Source organism: Cervus elaphus, chromosome 4, assembly GCF_910594005.1.
Source record: "Cervus elaphus chromosome 4, mCerEla1.1, whole genome shotgun sequence".
Classification (NCBI taxonomy): Eukaryota; Metazoa; Chordata; class Mammalia; order Artiodactyla; family Cervidae; genus Cervus; species Cervus elaphus.
In genome coordinates this window covers 55,072,070-55,092,500 of record NC_057818.1, presented here as the reverse complement: position 1 = coordinate 55,092,500, position 20,431 = coordinate 55,072,070, and the positions used below count along the sequence as shown (strand labels likewise).

Genomic DNA, 20,431 nt, shown 5'->3' with positions numbered 1-20,431 from the left:
GCGAAATACCTTTCCCGACAACCTAGAAGTACTTTTTTAATCTGAATGTTTTAATTTGCTGAATATTTTTTAAAAGTCTAGTTTTAAAAAAAAAGATTAAAAAAAAGTAGTTTTCTTTAAAAAGTAAAGTTAGATTGGACTTCCCTGGCTGTCCTGTGGTTAAGACTCTGCGCTTCCACTGCGGGACGTAGCGGGGAACTTAAGATACCCCACATGCCCTGCTGTGCAGCCAAAAAAAAAAAAACTGTCAGGACAGTTTCAGGACAAGGCACATTCCAATCTCAGAACGTTTGACCTGTCAATGTTCCAATCCTAGAATCTTGGAAATTGAAGAGCTTTCAGAAGTCGAGGTTGGGAGCACAGAACGTTAGGCGTGCAGTACGCCAAATGTTAGCAACATAAAATATTAGAACCCTAGAATAGCAGGCTCAGAATACTGGTTCCTCTGCCTCAAGGGTTATTCTGGAGATTAAGCAAGGTAGTATATACAAAGCCCTTAAGATGGAGCTAAACGTTTGCTATTGTTACTGCCTTGCCCCTGGAGACTTCATCTTATAATTAACAAATCTAGTCTGTTTACAAATAAGGAAGGAAGCTCAGAGGCCCTGGGGCCCTGGCAAGCATCCATAGGGATCCAGAGCCTCATAAACGCACAGAGAGGGAAAACGCCACTCGGGGATTCACACCGCAGAACCCGGCATGGGAAAGGTGACGGGCCCCCGGGTTGTGACCCTGGAGACCGTTTACCCATCACCTGGGACTGGGCGGGGGGGGGGGGGGGGGGGGGGGCGGCAGTGTGAGAAGGGGGGCGTGTGGTCACCGACTCGCCAGCCTAGCTCTCGAGCGTCCACCAGGGGGCGCCAGGAGCCGAGCCACTAGGCGCGCGTGGGCGGGGAAGGCGCGAGGACAGCGTGTCCCCGGGCGCCGTGGGTGTGGCCTGGGTGTGAGTTCGCGGAACCAGGAGCTGGGTCCGCTGCGTTGCGGAGGCCGAGCCCCCCGGGTGTGAGCCCGCGCGTGCGCACACTTGGTGGTCCTGATGGGCAGCATCACCGCCTCTCCTCCGGGAGCCCGCTGGTGTTACGTGTCAAGAACTGTGTACCCAGGTTGTGTGGGTGGACGTTGGAGGAGAGGGAGGAGGGCAGGGGTGCGCGCGCGCGCGCACACACACACACACACACACACACACACCCCTACGCCCCTCACACACACACACACACACACACACACACACACACCCCTACGCCCCTCACACACACACACACACACACACACACACACACACACACACACACACACACACACCCCTACGCCCCTCACACACACACACACACACACACACACACACACACCCCTACGCCCCTCACACACACACACACACACACACACACACACACACACACACACACACACACACACACACACACACACACACACACACACACACACACACACACACACACACACACACACACACACACACCCCTACGCCCCAGGGCTTGGTTCCCAGGCTCCCATGGCAGGAGGTAGGAGGGAGGGATGTCCCAGAGGGAGGGTCCCAGAGTAACTTTTCTACGGAAAATATGTCGGTCTGGCCCCCAGCCCAGGCCTGAGTCATCAGGCTCCCGATGCATTGAGTCATGGCCTCCACCTCCGCCCCTGAGAGCTTGGAGGGGACCCCCTCCCCCCAGCCCCTGCGCCGTGAAGTCATGCCCAGGGCCCTCCTTCCCCAGGGGGTTTGGGCGGAGAGCGATCCCTGCCCTCATCCCATCTCTAGACAGCCAGACTCGCACTGGGAAAGAAGCCTTGGCTTTATTTGCACTGTGGGAACGCTATTCCGTTCACAGTCCCCTCCGGGGCATGGGGTGAGGGGTGATGGGCGTGGAAACCCCAGCGAGCTCCCTGGAGGGGGCGTCATCCCCATCTATTTCGCTCTTCGCCCCATTTTTTTCTGTGGGGTCCCCCACCAGGGTCAGGCACTAATTAATATGTGGTGAAGGCAGGGAAAGGTGTGTGTAGTGGGGGGTGAGAGTTCCTTTTAGGGGAGGGGAGGGAGGGCTGTAGCACCAAGAACCCCTCCCCCCACGACGTCCCTGAAAAAGGGACTAAAATGACAACCTGGGGCTTTCCTATCTGGCAGGGGCTCCACTTAAATATGGACGGTGGGCGGAGAGGCCGTGCCCCCCGCCGTCTGAAATGCAGACCATCAGTTGTGGGGAGCTTGGGGTGGGGGCGGGTAGCAGGCCAGGCTTTCAATCCAGAGCAGGTGAGCCGCGGAGGACATAAGGCCTCAAGAGTGTGCGCGGGTCTGGGAGGAGCAGGCGTGGAGGGGGCTTTTTGTCCACGGAGGATCCTTAGTCAAGAAAGGGGTGTGGCCGGAGCTGGGGGGAGGGGCTGAGAGGGGTCCCGCGGAGGAAGTAGGAGGTTGCATCTCCCCGCTCTGAGCCCCGTGGTCCCTAGACCTGAGGACCAGATGGGGTGGAGGGGCCTTGCCCCTATGGGCAAGAGGAAGTGGGGCGGTGGGGCCCCTGTGTTAGTCATTTCAACCAAGAGGCGGCTCACTTACGGGGATCGGCCAGGGGTCTCGCTCAGAACCAGGGATCAGACTGGTTGCGGCTGGGTGTGTGTCTGAGTGTGAGTGACCCTGGGGTGTGCCCTCTCCTGAGAATGTCAGCTCCATGAGAGCAGCAGATAAATGTGTCTGCTTTACTCCCCAGTGTCTAGAAGGAGCCCTGAACATAGAAGGTGCTCAATAAATATGTGAATGAATGAGGCACGGATGGGTGCTTCTGTGTGTTAAGTGTCGGAATGATGTGCTGAGTGTAACGTGAGGGTAGAGGTGTGAAGGGTGGGCATAGAAGCCTTGCCCCTCCCCTGGTCCCCACTGTCTGACAGTGGGGGGTGGGGGCAGTGGGACCCCCATCCTTACACCTGGGAGAGTGGGCAGGCAGCGCGCTTGTGGGCCGGGGGTGGAGATGTGTGTGCAGCCATCCGGAGCTGGGGAGCCACAGCAGGGCAAGAGGGAGGAACAGGCAGGCAAGGGTGGGGCGGGGGCTGGCTCACTCGGCCGAGCCCTTGTGGCGCCGCTTGGAAGGTGGCACCAGGCGGCGGGGCAGGTTGGTCGGCAGCCCGTGGCCCTCGAGCTTGGCCTCGATGAGGTGGCTGGCCAGGGCGAACTCCTCGTCGTCCAGCATGCCGTCGCGGTCGACATCGCTCAGCTTCCAGATGCGGCCCAGCACGGAGTTGGGGAGCTTGGTACCCACCATCCAGGTCTTGGCCTTGGTGCCGCTCAGCTTGCCGTCGGCCGGCGCCAGGTTGTAGAAGATCTCATCATACTTGGACTTGTCCTTGGTCACCACCCACTCGGCGTCGTCATCCGAGCCCTCCTCGCCGTCCTCCAGGGCCTCGTCGGGCCCCCGCTCCACGAAGGGACCCATGTGGGTGCCCTCGAAAGCGCCCCCCTGCACACCCACATCCGTGCTCTCCAGCTCCTCCTGCCGGAGCAGGGGCATGAGCTTGGCGATGTCGTGGGTCAGCATCTCATCCAGGGCCTCCAGCAGCTTCGGCTTCAACGAGTGGAACTTGGTGAAGTCATGAGCCATCAGCAGCTCCTGGTTGCAGGGAGAGGGGGGGACACAGACAAGTCAGGAGGCACCATCCCCAGGCCCCCCAGCCCCGTGCTGGCTCCAGGACACTTGGGCAGCTCTTGATGGGGACAGACAGAAGTATCTGATTATGGGGGAACACCCCAATTCACCTGGGTACCCACCACTCAGAAGAGACTCGGCAGTAAGGTTCCACCGCCCCGTGACTTACTGGGCGAGAGGGAGAACAGGGACCTCTGACTCAGAGCAGCAGCTGTCCGCCAGCCAGTGGAGGAGGACATGAGCTTTACCAGAGCACAGCCCTCAGCCCTGCCCACCCGCTGTGGCACCCCGGCTGCCCAGCCAGCACCCCCAACCATCATGCAAGTTAAGAAAATGCAATTCCTGCCACCCTGCTGGCTCTGTTACCCCACCACACAGAAAGGATTAAGCAGCTTGCTCCCTATTTGGTGGTTAGGTTTGGGATGGACAAGTCATCAGGAGATCCTGGGACCGCCCCCCGACCCCCCCACCCCGGAATCCTGGCCCCAGGCAAGAAGTCATCTGGTGCAAGAGCTGAGCCGCTGCTGGGCGGAGTCTGTGGTCACCCTGCTTCTCACATGCACTGTTGCCAAGTCAATTGCAACAGGAGAGTCACTGCAAAGACTGATCCACATTCTGGCGCCAGGTTAAATTTCCAGAGCCAAGGCACAAAGATCATAAGAGACCATAAAGAGACAGGGGTGTGGGGGCTTCCCTGGTGGGGCTCAGTGGTAAAGAATCTGTCTGCCAATGCCGGAGTCACGGGTGTGATCCCTGATCTGAGATGATCCCGCATGCCTCGGAGCACCTAAGCCCGAGTGCCACGCTGTTGAGCCTGTGCTCCAGAGCCCGAGAGCCGCAACTACTGAACCCAGGCGCAGCAACGACTGAAGCCAACATGCCGTGGAGCCTGTGCTCCGAAACAAGCCACCACAGCGAGAAGCCCACGCGCCACAACCAGAGTAATCCCCACTCACCACCACTAGAGAAAAGCCTGAGCAGCAACGAAGACCCAGCCTAGCCCCCCCCAAAAAAATCATAACGACAAAAAAGTGACAGGGGTGTGATGGTTGTGAGTGAGGAGGACTCCAAGGCCAGACTGCCCAGGTTCCAGCCCAGCTGTAACTTGGGAGCTGTGCATCCTCAGGAAAGTGACTTGACCCCTCTGGTTTCCCTGTCAGTTTTCAGATTTGTAAAACAGGTTGAGAACTAGCACTGCCCTCATTGGGAGGTGGCAAAGGCTAAATGAATTCCTCTGGATCAAGTGCTCAGTAAACATCAGTGTAATCTTCACAGCTGCTCTTTATCGAGTCCAGCAGCTCTCAGCCAGGGATGGTAGTATCCCCCAGGAGACAGTGGGCAATGTCTGGGGATGTTTCTGACTGTTGTAATTTGGGAGTACTACTGACATCTAGCGAGTAGAGCCCAGGGATGCTGCTAAACCCAGGGGGGCTGCAATGCACAAGACAGCCCCCTACAATGAAGAATTATCTAGTCCTAAATGTCAGTAGCTCAGAGGTTGAGAAACCTTGATCCAGCCCTAACTCAGTGCCAGATACTGTCCTGAGGAAGTCACTAACACCAGCCAATTCAGCATCCAGGGTAGATACAATCAGGATGATGCCCATTTTCCAGTTGAAGAAACTGAGGCTCAGGATGGGTGCGTGACTTGCACAGGTTCACGGAGCTAGTCAGTGGCCAAGACGAATTTCACTGTACTCTAATTCCTCAGTCTTGGAGTGGAAACATCGCAGACCCAAAGGTCACAGGCTTTGAGTATCACCCCAACACAGTCTCAAAGCAAAGCCTGGGCCAAGGGGCTAGTCCTCGCCTCCATGCCTGAGCTTGGACCTCTGTCCCCACGTCCACTGGTTGCTCCTGCCCCTGCTCACCTCCAGCGGCTCTTCATTCACCCCAGGCTGCCACACCCAGACCCAGGGCTATCCGCGTCACCGGCTAATCCTAGGCCTGAACAGGGGAGGAGCCTTCAGTGATCCCCCAGTATCCATCTTCCCTTCCTCCTCACTATAGAATCCCCGAATGTTACCTGGGCACCTAGAGGAAAAACTACACTTCCCAGCTTCCCTTACAGCACTGTGGCCATGTGACTATGCTCTGGCCAACCAGAAGTCAACACAAGTTGTGCTTGCAACTCCAGAATTACCCTGTTCAATATAGTAGCCACATGTGGTTATTTAAATTAGTTAAAATTAAAACCTAAAAGTTCAGGTTTAACGTGGCTAGTGCCCACTACATTGGACAGCAAAGCATATAACATTTCCATCATCATAGAAAATAGTATTGGACGGCACTGTTCTACAAGTTGTTCTTAGATTGTACCATTAGCTCCCCCCTCCCCCACGTCTTGCCGGTTGGAATGCAGACACAATGGCTGGAGTTTCCACAGCCATTTTGTACCATGAGGGGTTCTTGGGCCTGGAGGCCAGGCATGGAGGAGAATGGGCCAGGCATGGACAGAAGAGAACTGGGTCCCTGATTCTGTAAAGCACCAAACCAGCCCTGGGACCATCTTCCAAGATATTTATGAAGGAGAGAAATAAACTTCTATCCTAATTAAGCCACTATTACTTTGGGTTTTCTCTTCACTCCCTTATCCTAACTCACACAACCATATTCTCACGGAACCATTCGTGGGAGGTACTTTCAGGAATCTGCCATCCATCTCTCTAGTTTTCAAGGCCCCATCCTGAGCCTACAGAAGCTGACCTTCCCATCACCCCTTGTCCCTCCCTCCTGGGCGCCCACCCACCTGCATCTTCTGGCAGTCCGGGAAGTCACCGGGAGATATGTGATGCTCCAACTGAATCTTGGCGAAGATGACAGGCAGCTTGAGGATCAGCTGCTTCTTCTTGTTCTCCTTCCCAAACACGGACGGCATCTCCTTCTTCAGGTAGCTGATAATGTAGGCATGAACCTGGAGGGAGGAGAGTTCTCGCCTGAGCCTGCCTCTGTCACCCGGGGTGGGGAGCTCCTTAAAACATGGGTTGGCTGGAGTTTCCGATTCACCAGGTCCAGCGTGGGGCCTGAGAGTGTTAATTTCTAACAGTTACAGGTGAGCTGCTGCTGCCGTGAGTACAGGGGCTCGCCCCTCTCTTCTAGGTCATCTCAGCCCCTCCCGTGGCTTCAATATCCCTCCACGTCCACTGCCAAGTCTACATACCAGCCTCGGCCTCTCCCTGGAGCTCAACTCAGAGCCGACTGCCTTGTCAACATTCCTGGACAGCTCCATCTCTTACGCCCGCGGTGGAATTCAGGCCCCGCCCCCGCCGCGTCACCCTCAGCTGTGCCCATCTCTGGAGGCAAATGGCACCCCCCCCCCACCTCTGCCTGCCCAATGGAGCCCAGAGATCTGGAAATTACTCCTGATTTGATCCTCCTTCCTCATTGGTCACATCCATTTCATCAGTCGTTCCTTTAAACTCCTAAACCTCTCTTACACTTTCCCATTTCTCTCCACCTCACCATCTCTTGCCTGGTGGGGGACAGACTTGTCACCCCACTGGACTCCTGGCTCACCCTCTGGCCCCTTCAATCCTTTCCCCATGAAGCAGCAGCTGGAGTTTTTTGTTTTTTTTAGGAACAAGTGCCAGACCATGAGACACTGCTCCCAAGTCTCAATTTGCTTCTTATCCAAGTGCAAAATTCCTCCCACAGTCGCCAAGGCCTTATGGCAGCAATTCTCCAAGTGTGGTCAGGGGAATCCCCGGGGGTCCCCAAGACTCTTTTAGGGGTTTGCACACTCAAAACTACTTTCACAAGAATGCTGAGGTGCTATGTGTCTTTTTTACCTTCATTTCCTCCTGAGTGAATCGTGCAATTGTTAAAGGCTAAAAGATCCTGCAACTAACAATGTAGAAACAGATGTTCGAATCCAGATGTCGCCTTTGAAGCCAGACATTAAAGAGATTTGCAAACATGTAAAACAGGGCCACTGTCCTCTCTAAGTTGTTTTTTGGGGGGTTTTGGAAAACAGTTAATTTTCATAAAACATCTGTTGTGTGTTAGTGGGCTTAGTCGCTCAGTCATGTCCGACTCTGTGACCCCATGGGCTGTATAGCCCACCAGGCTCCTCTGTCTATGGAATTCTCCAGGCAAGAATACTGGAGTGGATTTAAAAAAAAAAATACTGGAGTGGGTTGCCATTTCCTTCTACAGGGGATTTTCCCGACCCAGAGATCAAACCCAGGTCTCCTGCATTGCAGGCAGATTCTTTATCATCTGAGCCACCAGGGAAGCCCAAAACATCTGTTACTTAGGTTAACAGGCACTAGGTTTTTCTTGCTATTTAAATGATTTGATAAGACTATCAATATCTGTTAACATACATTGGCATGATCAATAATGTATTGATAACATTTATAATAAATTGTTATCTACTATTAAGTATATAAGTATTTTTTAGGAATTCCCCAGTGGTCCAGTGGTTAGGACTCCACACTTTCACTGCCAAGGGCTCAGGTTCAATCCCTGGTCGGGGAAGTAAGATCCTACAAGCCTCATGGTGAGGCTAATGTAAGTATTGTTGGCTAATTAATATTATGAGAGAAAGTGAAATGTTTTCTCAGTTTTAACTTTTTCTTTTTTGGGCTGCACCATGAGGCTTGTGGGATCTTAGTTCCCTGACCAGGGAGTGAACTCAGGCCATGGCGGTGAAAGCGCCAAGTGTTAACCTCTGGACCACCAGCGAATTCCCTCAGTTTCCTAATATGGTTAATATAGAAAGATCTAATCTGTGTATATACAAACTCTTTGGGGTCTTCAGTAATATTTAAGAGTGTAATGAGGTCCTGAGACGGAAAGGTTTGAGAAGCACTGCTCTGCATGCCTTGCCCCCTGCCCCTATCTGCTCCAGCTTCCTCAACTGCCTTTTTTTTTTTTTTTCATTTTTATATCAGCCTGCAAAACTCTTTTCTACATCAAGGCCTTTGCACATGCTACCCTCTGCCTGGAATTCTGCCCTGGTCTTCCAACAACTGAGTCCTTCAGCTTCGTTTTTCTTTTTTTGGCCGCACCAGGCTACATGTGGATCTTAGTTCTTAGTTCCCCAACCAGGGATTGAGCTTGTGCCCCCTGCGCTGGAAGGCAGAGGCTTAACAGCCGGGCCACGGGGGAAATCCCACCCTTCAGCTTCCTTTGATGTCACCTCCTCCCAGAGACCATCCTGTGGGAAGCAGGTGCCCCAAGCACCACCATCCAATTTCTTTCAATCTTTACTTTCATTGTTTCATTCACAGCACTTATCCCAATCCATCATCATTTACTTATTCTGTCTCCTTCCATCAGAACGTGCGCCCCAGGAGGACTGGGACCTTCTCTGTTTCCTCTGTCCCCCGCGTTGGCACAGTGTGCAGAGAAAAGACTCAAGAAATATTTGTGAAGTAAACCAGTGAACCTGAGAGCCTTTGAGCCACAATCTCGTATGTTATCAAAAAGCAAACCAGGAGAGAAAACCAGCATTCACATGTCCTGTTTTTAAATGTGCTGTGCTTAGTCGCTCAGTCGTGTCTGACTCTGAGACCCCATGGACTACAGCCCACCAGGCTCCTCTGTCCATGCGGATTCACCAGGCAAGAATACTGGAGTGGGTTGCCATGCCCTCCTCCAGGGGATCTTCCCAACCCAGGGATGGAACCCAGGTCTCACGCATTGCAGGCAGATTCTTTGCCATCTGAGCCACCAGGGAAGCCCTATTTTTAAATAGGAAGCTCAATAATTAAATGGATATGCTTAAGTAAAAATAGAATGTATCTGGAAAAAGAAAAAACTATTCTTGGGGGTTGTCTGCAAGAAAGAGAACCTGGGGGCTGTTGGGGTCAGGGGTGGGAGGGGGCACCTTTGACAGTACATGAGTGCTTTCCCATGAGATGGTCTTAAATGTTCAATTAAAAACACTCTCGAAAAATTCCTTTTAGTGAGTCATAGATTTAGAACGCTAAACATTCTGGTGGCACCTTGGCTGGCTTTGAATTCTCATATCCTTTCATCTCCACCATCCTGTCTCCTCCAGGGCTCCATATTCAAGCATGTCCCGGTTTCAGGGCCTTTGCACTTGCTGTTTCCTCTGCCTGGGTATAGTCTCCCCCAGATGTCCATTCTGTTCACCTTTCCCCGTTCTTTAGTTCTCTGCTCGAGAATCACCTCCTCCAGGAGACCCTCCCTGATGACCCTAGTCCCTTAAATAGCCCACCAGTCTCTCCTCTGCTTCATGTTTCTTCATAATCCTTATCACATTCAGTATATTAGAGCTGAATTTAATACTCACTTCCCCATTAAAAAGCAATTCTACAAGAAAAGAAACTATCTGCTTTTGTTTCCTGCGGCATCTCCAGCTTTTAGAACAGTACAGGAGCCCACTGTCGGCCCTCGGTCACAATTTGTGGAATGAAAGCTACTGAGCTGCCTCAGAGAGCTCCGTAGGAAGGCTCAGGGCATCCTGGCCTCTTAAAAATCAAAACCTCCCAAGATCCTGCTCATCAAGGGTCTTGACCTGTGCTCAAGCATCACACAGCCCATGGAAATCGCCCCTTCTAACAGCAGCTGTCGCTTCAAACAAAGGGCAGAGCCAGAGGGCTCACCCAAATCCTAGATCGTTACAGACAGGGAAACTGAGGCATAGAGGGGTAGTTACCAAGAGTGAGGAGAGGCCTTGTACTGTTGGGGGAGAGCAGGTGGGGAGGTGAATGGTGTGGGCTGTTGTTTGATGGCTGGACCAGGTGTGGCAGAATCACACGTGGGGGATGAGCGGGTGACACAGGGCAGGAAAGGGCACCGAGGCTTGGTCACAGTAGACCCCGTATTTTCTGTAGCACGGGGAAGCCACAGAGGAGCTGCAGGATCAAGGGGGAGGCGTGGCCTGCAGGTCTGAAGGGGCCAATCAGGACAGGGGTGTGGCCAGCCCGGTGGGTGGGGCCTGCGAGAGCGGGCCAATGGGGAGAGGGGGCGGAGCCTAAGGGCCGCTCTTCTGCAACCCAGAAGACGGGAGGAGGGAGGGCGCTAATGGCTTTTCCAGAGAGGAAGCGGGGGAAGGTGCCAGGAAGAGATAAGGTGGGTGGGCGGGCTGAGCCGGGCGCGGGTCCGGGACTCCCGGGTTTGTCTGGGTTTCCGGAGCCGCCTCCTGCATGGTGGGGGCACCAGGTGTCCGGCCCCACCCCGCCCCTCGCTCCCACGGACCTTGGAGTTCTAGCTCCCGCTGCTGTCGGCTTCCCCGAGGGGCCTGCGGGACCGGGGTCCGTGGGGGAAGCGGGTGAACCAGGGGGAGACCGAGGGAGGGAAAAGATGAAGAGAGAGGAGAGAAAGAGAAAAGAGAATGATGAGGGAAAAAAGAATAAGAGAAAAAAACCAGAAAGAGGTAGAAATGAAGAGATCTAGACAGAGAGACAGACAGAGACAGTCCAGGGCCTGGGCAGAGGAGAGAAAGGTGTTTTTTGGAGGCTTCAGGAGCTGACCACACTGGGCCGCTCCCTCCTAAGGAGGATTCCTGGGGTGGGGGGTGGGGGCTCTGACTCACCCCCTCTGCTGCTCCTTAAACCAACACCTCAGGCTCCTCCACCCCCATAACCTTCCAGGCCTCCTAGCCTGCTCGGCTTCCTGCCCCACCTCCAGCCTGGCTGGCAGCCTCCCCTGCGAATGTTCCATTCGGCCTCCAAAAACGCTCTTAAATCAGTGCTCCCCTCCCCTTCCCCGAGGCTATGTCCTGATCCAGGCTCCTCCTGGTTCCTAGGTCCCCCAGCCTCCTCCCTAGTCTGGGAACCCAGTCTTACTGCCCTTGGATCCCCCCTCCAGAAGGCAGCGAGGGTCTGACCCTGTCCCTCCCCTACCCTGAGTCCTTCCGTGGCTCCCCAGTGCCCTTGGGACAAAGCACAGGTTCCAGACCACAGTCCCGGGTGATCTGACTCTCACCCACCCCACCCCACCCCCCAGATGCCGTTACTCCCACCATCTACAGTGGCTTCCACACTGGCATTTCCCCTCTTCCTCGAACTGGCCATGTTCTCATCCCCAGTCCATGCACTTGCTGGCCCCATTTTCTAGAATCCTTTTCCCTCCTCATCCTCATAATCCTCCAGTTTGCAACTCAGATGCTCTCTCCTCCAATAAGTTCTCCAGGGCTTTCCCCTGGGCTCCCCAGTTCTCAGCCCTGACCATGCCGGATGGTCACTCTGGGGATGAAATGGTCTTCTCCCCTGGACTGCCGTGGTCAGAGCTCCCTTCCCAGCACCACCTGGCAGAGGGCCAGGCACAACAGGAGAACTTTCTCAGATTAAAGAACTAACTCACCAGAGAGCTGATGCCAGATCAGGGACCAGCAGCCAAGCAGAGGAGGATCAGGGAAAAGGCAAGAGCGGCCGCTGCCTCCCCACCCCCCATCACTGCTCACCCGCACCAGCCGGGCTCTCTTCACCAGGTCATTGAGCTTGCGCAGCGCCGCGTGGCGCGGCAGGCCCTGGATGTCCCGGAAAAGGTCTTGTTCCTCCAGCTCGAAGAGGCGCCGGTTGTCCGGTACCAGCAGGGGCTGGGACCAGAAGGAGCCGATGTAGACGCGCAGCACCTCGGGCGTGCCCACCACCTTGCCCAGCGCCCACATGAGCGCCCCGTAGACACGCATCAGCTGCTGCGTCTCCACCATGTCGGCCTTGTTGAGCACCACGCGGATCTTGTCCTCGTGGCCTCGCAGGGCGCCGATGGCCTCCGAGAACTCGTCCGAGATCTCCAGCTTGTGAGCATCGAAGAGCAGAATGATGAGGTCCACGCGCTCCGCGAACCAGCGCAGCACAGCCGGGAAGTCGTAGCCTGCAGGGGAGGGGTGGTACGGGGCGTGTGCCTGCGTGCTCGCTTCAGTCAAGTCCAACTCTGCGACCCCATGGACTGTAGCCCCCTAGGCCCCTCTGTCCAATGGGATTCTCCAGGCACGAATACTGGAGTGGATTGCCAGACCCTCCTCCAGGGGATCTTCCCCACCCAGGGGTCCAACCTTCTCTTGTGTCTCCTGCACTGCAGGCGGATTCTTTACCACTCAGTCACAGGGGCTCCAGTCCCCCAAAGCAGAGGTCAGCCCCCAGCCTTCAGCCATTGGGACACATTCATTGTTTTTGGCTCAAACTGGACTGTACAGATGTTCAGGTTGTTAACCACTGAAAATTTTGTCTGTGGGAAATAGCTCCAGGCCCTCAGCCTCCAGAATTTCGCCATCACTCCGGCCCTCTAGCCATCCAACTACGGAGGACAATCACCCCCTCACCTTTCCATTCATTCTTTGGGCAAATATTAGCAGCTTGCATCGGTCCCCTTATTAAAACACTGAAATGTTTCCTAATAAACTCCCTATGCTTCTATGGACCTTTGAGTCCCCCAAATGCCACCATCAACTCCAACTCCTCCCCAGGATGTGTCAGATCGCCCTACCATCCAGCAACTGAAGATTTTACATGGGCCCTTATTAGAGTCTTGCCATAGCAGATGTTAAATATTATAAATTTATTAACAATAAATTACCAAGAGTCTCCTGTGTGCTGGGCCCTATCCTGGACACTGGGGATCCCACAGAGAACACACAAAGTCCTTGCCTTTGTAGGGCACCTATCCCACCAACAGCTGGCTCCTAGGCCCATTCATTCATTCCTTTCACCATTCACTTCTTGGTTCACTCATCCATTCAGCAGCAAGCGAGGCCTTGGGAAAGCAGATAGGAGCCGTTGAGACCCCCTGACTTGGCAGTCGGGGAAGGCCTGGGTTTGAATCCCGACTCTGCTTCTATCAGCTACTTAAGGAAGCAAGTAACATCTCTGAACCTCTGTTTCCTCTTTGGTAAAATGAAAATCATCATAAAACCTACCTCCTAGGACTGTGTGAAGATGGAAAGAATACACATGAGCTAAGCTATATGAAGAGCTTAAAGAGTGCCTGGCTCCGAACTATACACTTAAAAAGAGTGAGCTTTAGGCATGTAAATTATACAATAAAACTTTAAAAAAACAAAACAAAAAAACAACAAGGACTTCCCTGGTGGTCCAGTGGCTGAGAATCTACCTTGCAGAGCAGGAGACACAGGTTCAATCCCTGGTAGGGGAACTAAGGTCCCACATGCTGTGGAAGAGCTAAGCCCACTCAGTGCAGCTACTGAGCCTGCACGCTCTGGAGCCCACATGCTGCAACTAAGACCCGATGCAACCAAATGAATAAACATTAAAAACTAACCAGAAGGGAGGGGGGATCGGGATGGGGAATACGTGTAAATCTATGGCTGATTCATATCAATGTATGACAAAACCCACTGAAATGTTGTGAAGTAATTAGCCTCCAACTAATAAAAAAAAAAAAAAAACTAACCAGAAAACCCCACGGAGCTAGGCACACGGCGAGCAACCCACAAAAGATCCTCACGATGCCTGCAAGACACTGCGGCGGAGCTCTCCAGGAGCCGCTCTCAGAACAGCCTGCTCTGTGCTGGGCACACAGGGTGGGCTTACCGTCCAGAGTGGCCAGTCTGGGATGGGAAAATCCAGGGAGCCGCAGGAGCCCAGAGACGGGTGCTTGACCACCCAGGCTGGGTGGTCAGGGAGGGCTTCCCGGAGGAGGAAACATTGAGGGGTGATCTTGGGGGCGAGGAGTTAACTGGTGGGACAGACAGCCATGGCCGATTCACCAGAAGTCATCGCATGCCCTCCCCGATTCAACTCATTGAATCTTCAAAACGACTCCAGGGGACAAGCACTCTTATGACCCCTATTTTCCAAAAGGGGAAACTGAGGAACAGAATGGTTAAGGAGTCCACTGGTTAATTTGCTCCAGACACAGAAGCACAGAGCCGCAGCCCCGGGAGCCTCCATGCTCTGCTGGGGAGCTGGTGCCAGGCCCATCCTGCCTGGGCGCAAGCAGGTTCCTGTAGTCACAGGGGACTGGATGGGACGGGAGGGGGTGGGGGACGCTGTTTTGCGGGGAGGGCGGGCCAGGTCAACAGAGGGACCAAAGCTAGGGCCCCTCCTCTGTCCGCAATGTCACTCACACACACACGTCCAGATTTGGAAAGTGTGTCTCATGCAGGGAGGGAGGGAGGGCCGGAGGTTGAGTCAGCATGGGAATGGGAGACGTGGCAGGCAGACACCCCAGGTGCACAATGACAGCCTCACAGACGAAAAGCAGTCATCACAGGACCTTCCGTAGCACCTCCCGTGGGCCACATACTGCTCTAAGTGCCTCACACAGTTTGACTCTTTTTTTTTTTGGCCTCGCCAAGTGGCATGCAGGCTACAGGATCTTAGCCCCCTGTTGGGGTTGAACCCACACTCCTGCAATGGAAGCATGGAGTCCTAACCACTGGACCACTGGGGAAGTCAACGAGGTATGTCATGAGACTATCATGTTCCCATTTTATAGGTGAGAAAACTAAGGCACGGGGAGGTTAAGTGGTTCGGCCGAGGTCTCACAGCTTAGAAGGAGCAGAGGCCAGATTTGAACCTGCCAGAAGGCTCCCCTCTGCTTCAGTCACACACCTGTGCATTCACAGATATTCTACAGAGGCGACTGTTCCAGCAGTGCACACACACATGCACATACACACGTGCACTCAGGAGCAAGCATACACCTGGACACCATCCGAGTCACACGCTACAAGGTGCAGACCCTCACACACACCCTCGCGAGCAATCCGGAACCTACATAGATATCCAAGGTCACACAATGGCAAAGATGTTGTGAGACCCACACAACGTAACAGATAGGAGCAGGCATGCAACGTGCCTGTGCACACCCTGCACACCCACCAAAGGACACAATGATATACAGTTACACAAAAGATACACTCATGCACACACACACACTCTCACTGTACACACGAGGGCACAACTGTATACAGAGATGCGGTTATACCCAATCTAACAAAATCATCTCAGTCCTACAGGGCCACACACAGGCACGAGCAGAGCGCTGACACCTCAGAGTCACACCCACAGTCACACGGATGCAGTCCGCCAGGCCCCTCTGTCCATGGGATCCTCCAGGCAAGAATACTGGAGTAGGTTGCGGTTTCCTCCTCCAGGGGATCTTCCCCACCCAGGGATCGAGCCTGCATGTCCTGCATTGGCAGGCGGGTTCTTTACCACTGAGCCGCCTGGGAATCCCACACACCTTCCCAGACACACACTAAATGATCCACAAAGTCACATAAAAGTTCCCCTGCACAACACGTTTCACAATACAACTACCTACAGAGACGCGGTCAGTCACAGTCACACACAATTCCACAAGCGCCGCCCCGCCCCCCAGGCCCTTGGAGCTGCCCAAAGTCACACCTAGCCACCCACACGGGCACAGACGCTCATACACACACTCACCCTCAAGACAGACAGACAGACAGACAGACAGACACAGTCTCCTCTTCCTCTGTTCCCGCAGCCACAGAATGAGACCCCCGTTCTCTCCCCCACTTCCTTTGGGCCTCCATCTGGCATCCCCGCCATGACTCGAAGTGGCCCCCCTCCGACTCTCCCTCGGGACCCCCCCCCCCCTCACCTTCCCGATCCGGCTGGCAGCTCCCCTCCCCCTCCCCCATGTCCTATGCAGCTGTCTCCTGCCTCTCTCCCGGGGGATAGGCTCCTGCTGGGCAGCCGCCAGGGACACCGGTAACCCTCCGCGCCCTCGCCGGAGCGAGGCCCAGCCTCCCTGCCTCCTCGCCGAGGCCTCCCGGTCCCCTCTGCCCCACACTGCAGCCTCCTTTGCCCCAGTTTCTGGCCTCCGAGGCCTCGCGGGGCAGGGGTGGAAGGGGCTAGAAATGAGGGGGGTGCGGCGCGGAGACCGAGCCAGGCGGGGCAGGGGTGGGGGCCGGGCTCACCCGGAGGCCCCGCTGGAATTCACCCCTCCCCCCGCCGCTCTCCCCGCACAGCTGTTTATAAATTCCTGGCCGCCCTTGGCCCCTGCCCAGACTCCCCGTCCCGGGCCCTCCTCAGCCCCATCCGTGGCCCAGAGGTGGAGCCAGGCGCTGACAGCGGCCCAGGGCCTCCCCGCCCGGCTCTGCCTTCTCGCTGGGTCTCCCATCTCTCCGGATCCTCTCTCTGGATCCCGGCCTCGCCCTCTAAATCTCTGTCCACCTTTGAGTCTCCCTCTCTCTCTCGATCTCTGCCCCCTCATCCTTTGGACCCGCGCAGACATGCAGCCCCAGCGAGTTCACACGTGTTCATCCACACGCCTCCCCCACCCTTCAGCGCGCGCCAGCTCGGAGGAGTCACAGCCTTCCACCAGCTCCCTTCGGCTACGCAGCCAGCTCAGGGCCGGCCCACACAGTCCTAGCAGCGACCCTGGGCCCTCCTCCCTCAGACCCAGGGGTCCAGCCTCACTCACCACGGCTCACTCTCTGCTTGGCTCCGGACAGGATCCCCGGGGTGTCGATGATGCTAATGCTCTCCAGGACCTGATTGGGGAGCTGGGCGCACATGAACCTGGGGCAGAGGGAAGGTCAGGGGTCAATGCAGGGACCGGTAGGAGGAGGGACACATGAGAAGGGAACCCAGGACTTGCACGGAGGAGAATCAGGTTCGGAGAGGGGAAGAATCTTAAAAGAAAAAAGGAAGACCAGGACAGAGAATAAGGACTCTAAAAAGAAAAAAAAAAAAAAAAAAAATCAGAGCTGGTGTTAATTGAGCATGTACTTTGTGCAGGGTGCTGTTCTAAGCACTTTGTATGTTTTCATTCATCTAGTCCCCACAACAGGCCTATGGAGGGAGGACTATGGTTATCCCCATTTTCCAGATGAGGATAAGAAATAGAGAGGTTAAGCTGCTTGCCCAAAGTCATCCAGCTAGACAGCCAGACAGGAGTCGAACTCAGGCATCACTGGCTTAACTGCTCCCCAAGAGAAGGCAAGAAGAGGAAGGCTCTAGTAGAGAGAAGGGGATTAGGACTGAAAAGCAGAGAGACACAGGCAGGGATGGGACAAAGATGGGGCCCAGGGAGAGGAAGACACCCTCCGGGCTGCTGGCCGCACACCTGTTGAGGAAGGTGTTCCCAAAGGGGTTGAGTTTACGGAAGGGCTTGTCCGGGTCAACGACCAGGGCGTTGCCAGGCACGGTGCCCTCCGTATCACCGTGCATGACAGCCACGAAGCAGTCGGTGGTGGGCTCGGGCCCCACCCGGGAGCCGGGCACCTCCTGCTCCAGCAGGTACTGGATGAAGCTGGTCTTGCCCGTGCTGTACTGGCCGGCCACCAGCACCATGGGCTTGCCGTCGAAGTCAGCATCCTCCAGGGCCGGAGAATGGAAGGTCCCGAAGCGGTAGTGCTCCTCCAAAGGCAGCAGCTTTTCGCGGTACAGCTCCTTGAGGGCCGAGGTCACCGTTCGGATGGCCTCCGGCTGCTGGCCCCGAGCCCCGCCCCGCTTCAGCCAGCTGAACATGGTGGCTGCACACTGCCCGCTGAGCTCGCTGACGGAGATGCACAGCGCGAGGGCTACCTGTGGGAGGAGAGGATGTTGATGGGGGACTGCCTGGAGGAGGAGGTGAAGAAGAAAGGGAGCCAGAAGGTAGAATCAATGGAGAAGGGTGGTGGGATGAGGTGGGGGGGGGTGCGGAGAGCTTCTGAGAGCACTGAGGGTGGATGGCAGGTGTTGACGGCTGAAGGAGGAAGAAGGTGATTATTCCAGCTGGAGGAAGAGAAAGAGTAACAATGGCATGCTGGAAGAAGCGAGATTGGTGGTGGAAGCCCAAGAGATAAACAAGCGGAAGGATGCAGAAGCTGATCTGAAGAAAAGGATTCCTTCGTCTTTTTCTTTCTCCATCCCCACCCCTTCCATTATTTTGCAGTTTTCACTGAAATCGCACCATGTGTCAAGAGGTATGGATCCAAAAATAGACCAGAGACCAGTCCCCACACACTCAGAGCCTCCATTTGGAGAGAACCGGGGCACCGAGCAGTCAACGAGGCCTGGGAAAAGCTGGGTGGTGGACTTGTAGGCACCAGAGGGGGACAGGGTGAACCAGTCACAGGATTAGGAAAGCTCTGGCTGGGCTGACTTTTTTTCTTTCCACATTTATTATTCATTTGGCTGTACCACGTCTTAGTTGTGTCCTGTGGAATCTTTTCCCATACATACTCTCCAGGCCAGAATACTGGAGTGGGTAGCTGTTCCCTTCTCCAGGAGATCTTCCCATCCCAGGGATTGAACCCAGGTCCCCTGCATTGCAGGCAGATTCTTTACCAGCTGAGCCACAGGGGAAGCCCCCCGGACTGACTTTTGAGCTGCTCCTTGAAGAGTGACAAGGGCATTTAGGCAGAGAGGATGGTGGGTTTCAGGACCTGGAACTGTAAAATGGATGGACAGAGTGGCTGAACATGTGGGCACAAGGATGAGAAATGAGTCTCAATACTGCCTGGATCCCCCCCAGATCATGATGTTATCATTCACAAGAATAATAACATTTGTGATCACTGCATGCCAGACACTGCTTTAACGCATTTAATCTTCACAATAGCCTTGTAAGGTAAGGCTATTATTACCCCCACTTTTCTGATAAGGAAATAGGGGTTCAGGAAGATAGTATAACTTCCCTGAGATCACTGTTAGCAAGTGCTTCAAGCTGGGACTCCAGGTAACCTGACCTCAGAGCCAACACTCCTATCACAGATCTAAGGGGTTAGGGAGAGAACGAATTACCAACCCAGCAGCAACCAGCACCCCCAGCACCTAGACTGTATTCTCTACATCCCCTTACTAGCCTTTCATTCACTGTAGGATCCGTAGTGATGTCCCCCCTCCCCCTTTCATTCTTGATTATCATTCATTTATGTCTTTGCTTTCTTTCTTTTTTCCCCCTTGATCAGTCTAAGTGGATGCTTATAATTTTACTGATCTTTGTACAGAACCGACTTTTGGTCAGATTGGAGTCTCTAGGTACCATTTTCCACTAAAAGAGAAACTGAGGCTTCTGGGAGAAATGGCTAATTCGGGGGCTGAGGCAGGGAAAGAACAAGTGAGTCTGGGTCAGATAGTGGGGAAATGCTCAAACCAGGATGGGGCATGTCACAGTCTCGACAGGACTCCCACTGGCCAAAGATGGGACAATTTGAGCACCAAAAAGAACTGCACATCCAATATGTTAAAGTCCATAAAATCATAACCATGCTTTAAAAAAAAAAAGTGTGCGCGTGTGGGAGGGGGAGAATTCAGGGAGGGTGTGCCAGAAAGGTGAAGGAGAGGCTGGAGCCAAGACCTGGGACTTTGGCAGAGGGAGGGGGCCCTGGGCGGTGTCCTACACGGGGAGGGACCTGGGGGACATCTTAGTGAGGACGCTTTGGGGTGGCTGGACAGGCAGTGGGGTTGGTGAGGTAGGAGAGGAACTTTTGGGGTGGGAGGAGGAATAGAAGAGAGGGGTATGAATGCGGTGGAGGGGGCCCGCAAGGACGGACGCGCGAAGGGAGGAGAAGAATGGGGAACACAGTTACAGATTGACGGGGCTGGTGTGGGGTGGGGGGCAGTAAGGGAGACAGAGAGGTTTCCGGAGCAGCTGGGGAGAACTGAGGCCCCTGCACACTGCCTGGGGTGGAGACCGAGGGTCTTTGGCGAGCAGGGGAGTGATCCAGAGGCAGCGCAGGCCCGAGGGCTCGGCGGGCGGAGGCTGGGGGGCGACAGCCTCGGCTGGGGGTCACTCACCGAGGGGGCGCGCAGACTGCAGGACCGGGAAGGGAGAGCTGGGCGGGGGTCCCGCGGGGATCGGAGGCGCCCGCGGAGCGGCCTGTGCTCGCGGTCCCGTCCGGAGCCGTCTGAGCCGGGTGGGGCCCAGAACGGGGAGGAGGGACGGGAGGG

The 20,431-nt window shown here is 54.9% G+C and overlaps 1 protein-coding gene across 1 annotated transcript; it reads right to left on the bottom strand.

Annotated features, from left to right (window-relative positions):
* Positions 1–1,790: 1,790 nt before the first annotated feature.
* On the bottom strand, positions 1,791–20,431 carry EHD2 (EH domain containing 2). Its single transcript, XM_043899642.1, has 6 exons — positions 20,279–20,431; positions 17,622–18,082; positions 16,977–17,074; positions 12,022–12,434; positions 6,394–6,558; positions 1,791–3,608 (listed from the first exon to the last, which is right to left on the bottom strand). The coding sequence occupies exons 2-6, from the start codon at positions 18,023–18,025 to the stop codon at positions 3,057–3,059; spliced, it is 1,632 nt and encodes a 543-aa protein (XP_043755577.1). The 5' UTR covers positions 18,026–18,082; positions 20,279–20,431; the 3' UTR covers positions 1,791–3,056.

Coding starts and splice junctions, on each gene's coding strand:
- EHD2 (XM_043899642.1), bottom strand. CDS start 18,025: ATGTTCAGCTGGCTGAAGCGGGGCGGGGCTCGGGGCCAGCAGCCGGAG. Junction 17,075..17,621: donor GGGAACACCTTCCTCAACAG/GTGTGCGGCCAG, acceptor CCTCTGCCCCAG/GTTCATGTGCGCCCAGCTCC. Junction 6,559..12,021: donor AGAGAGCCCGGCTGGTGCGG/GTGAGCAGTGAT, acceptor TCCTCCCTCCAG/GTTCATGCCTACATTATCAG.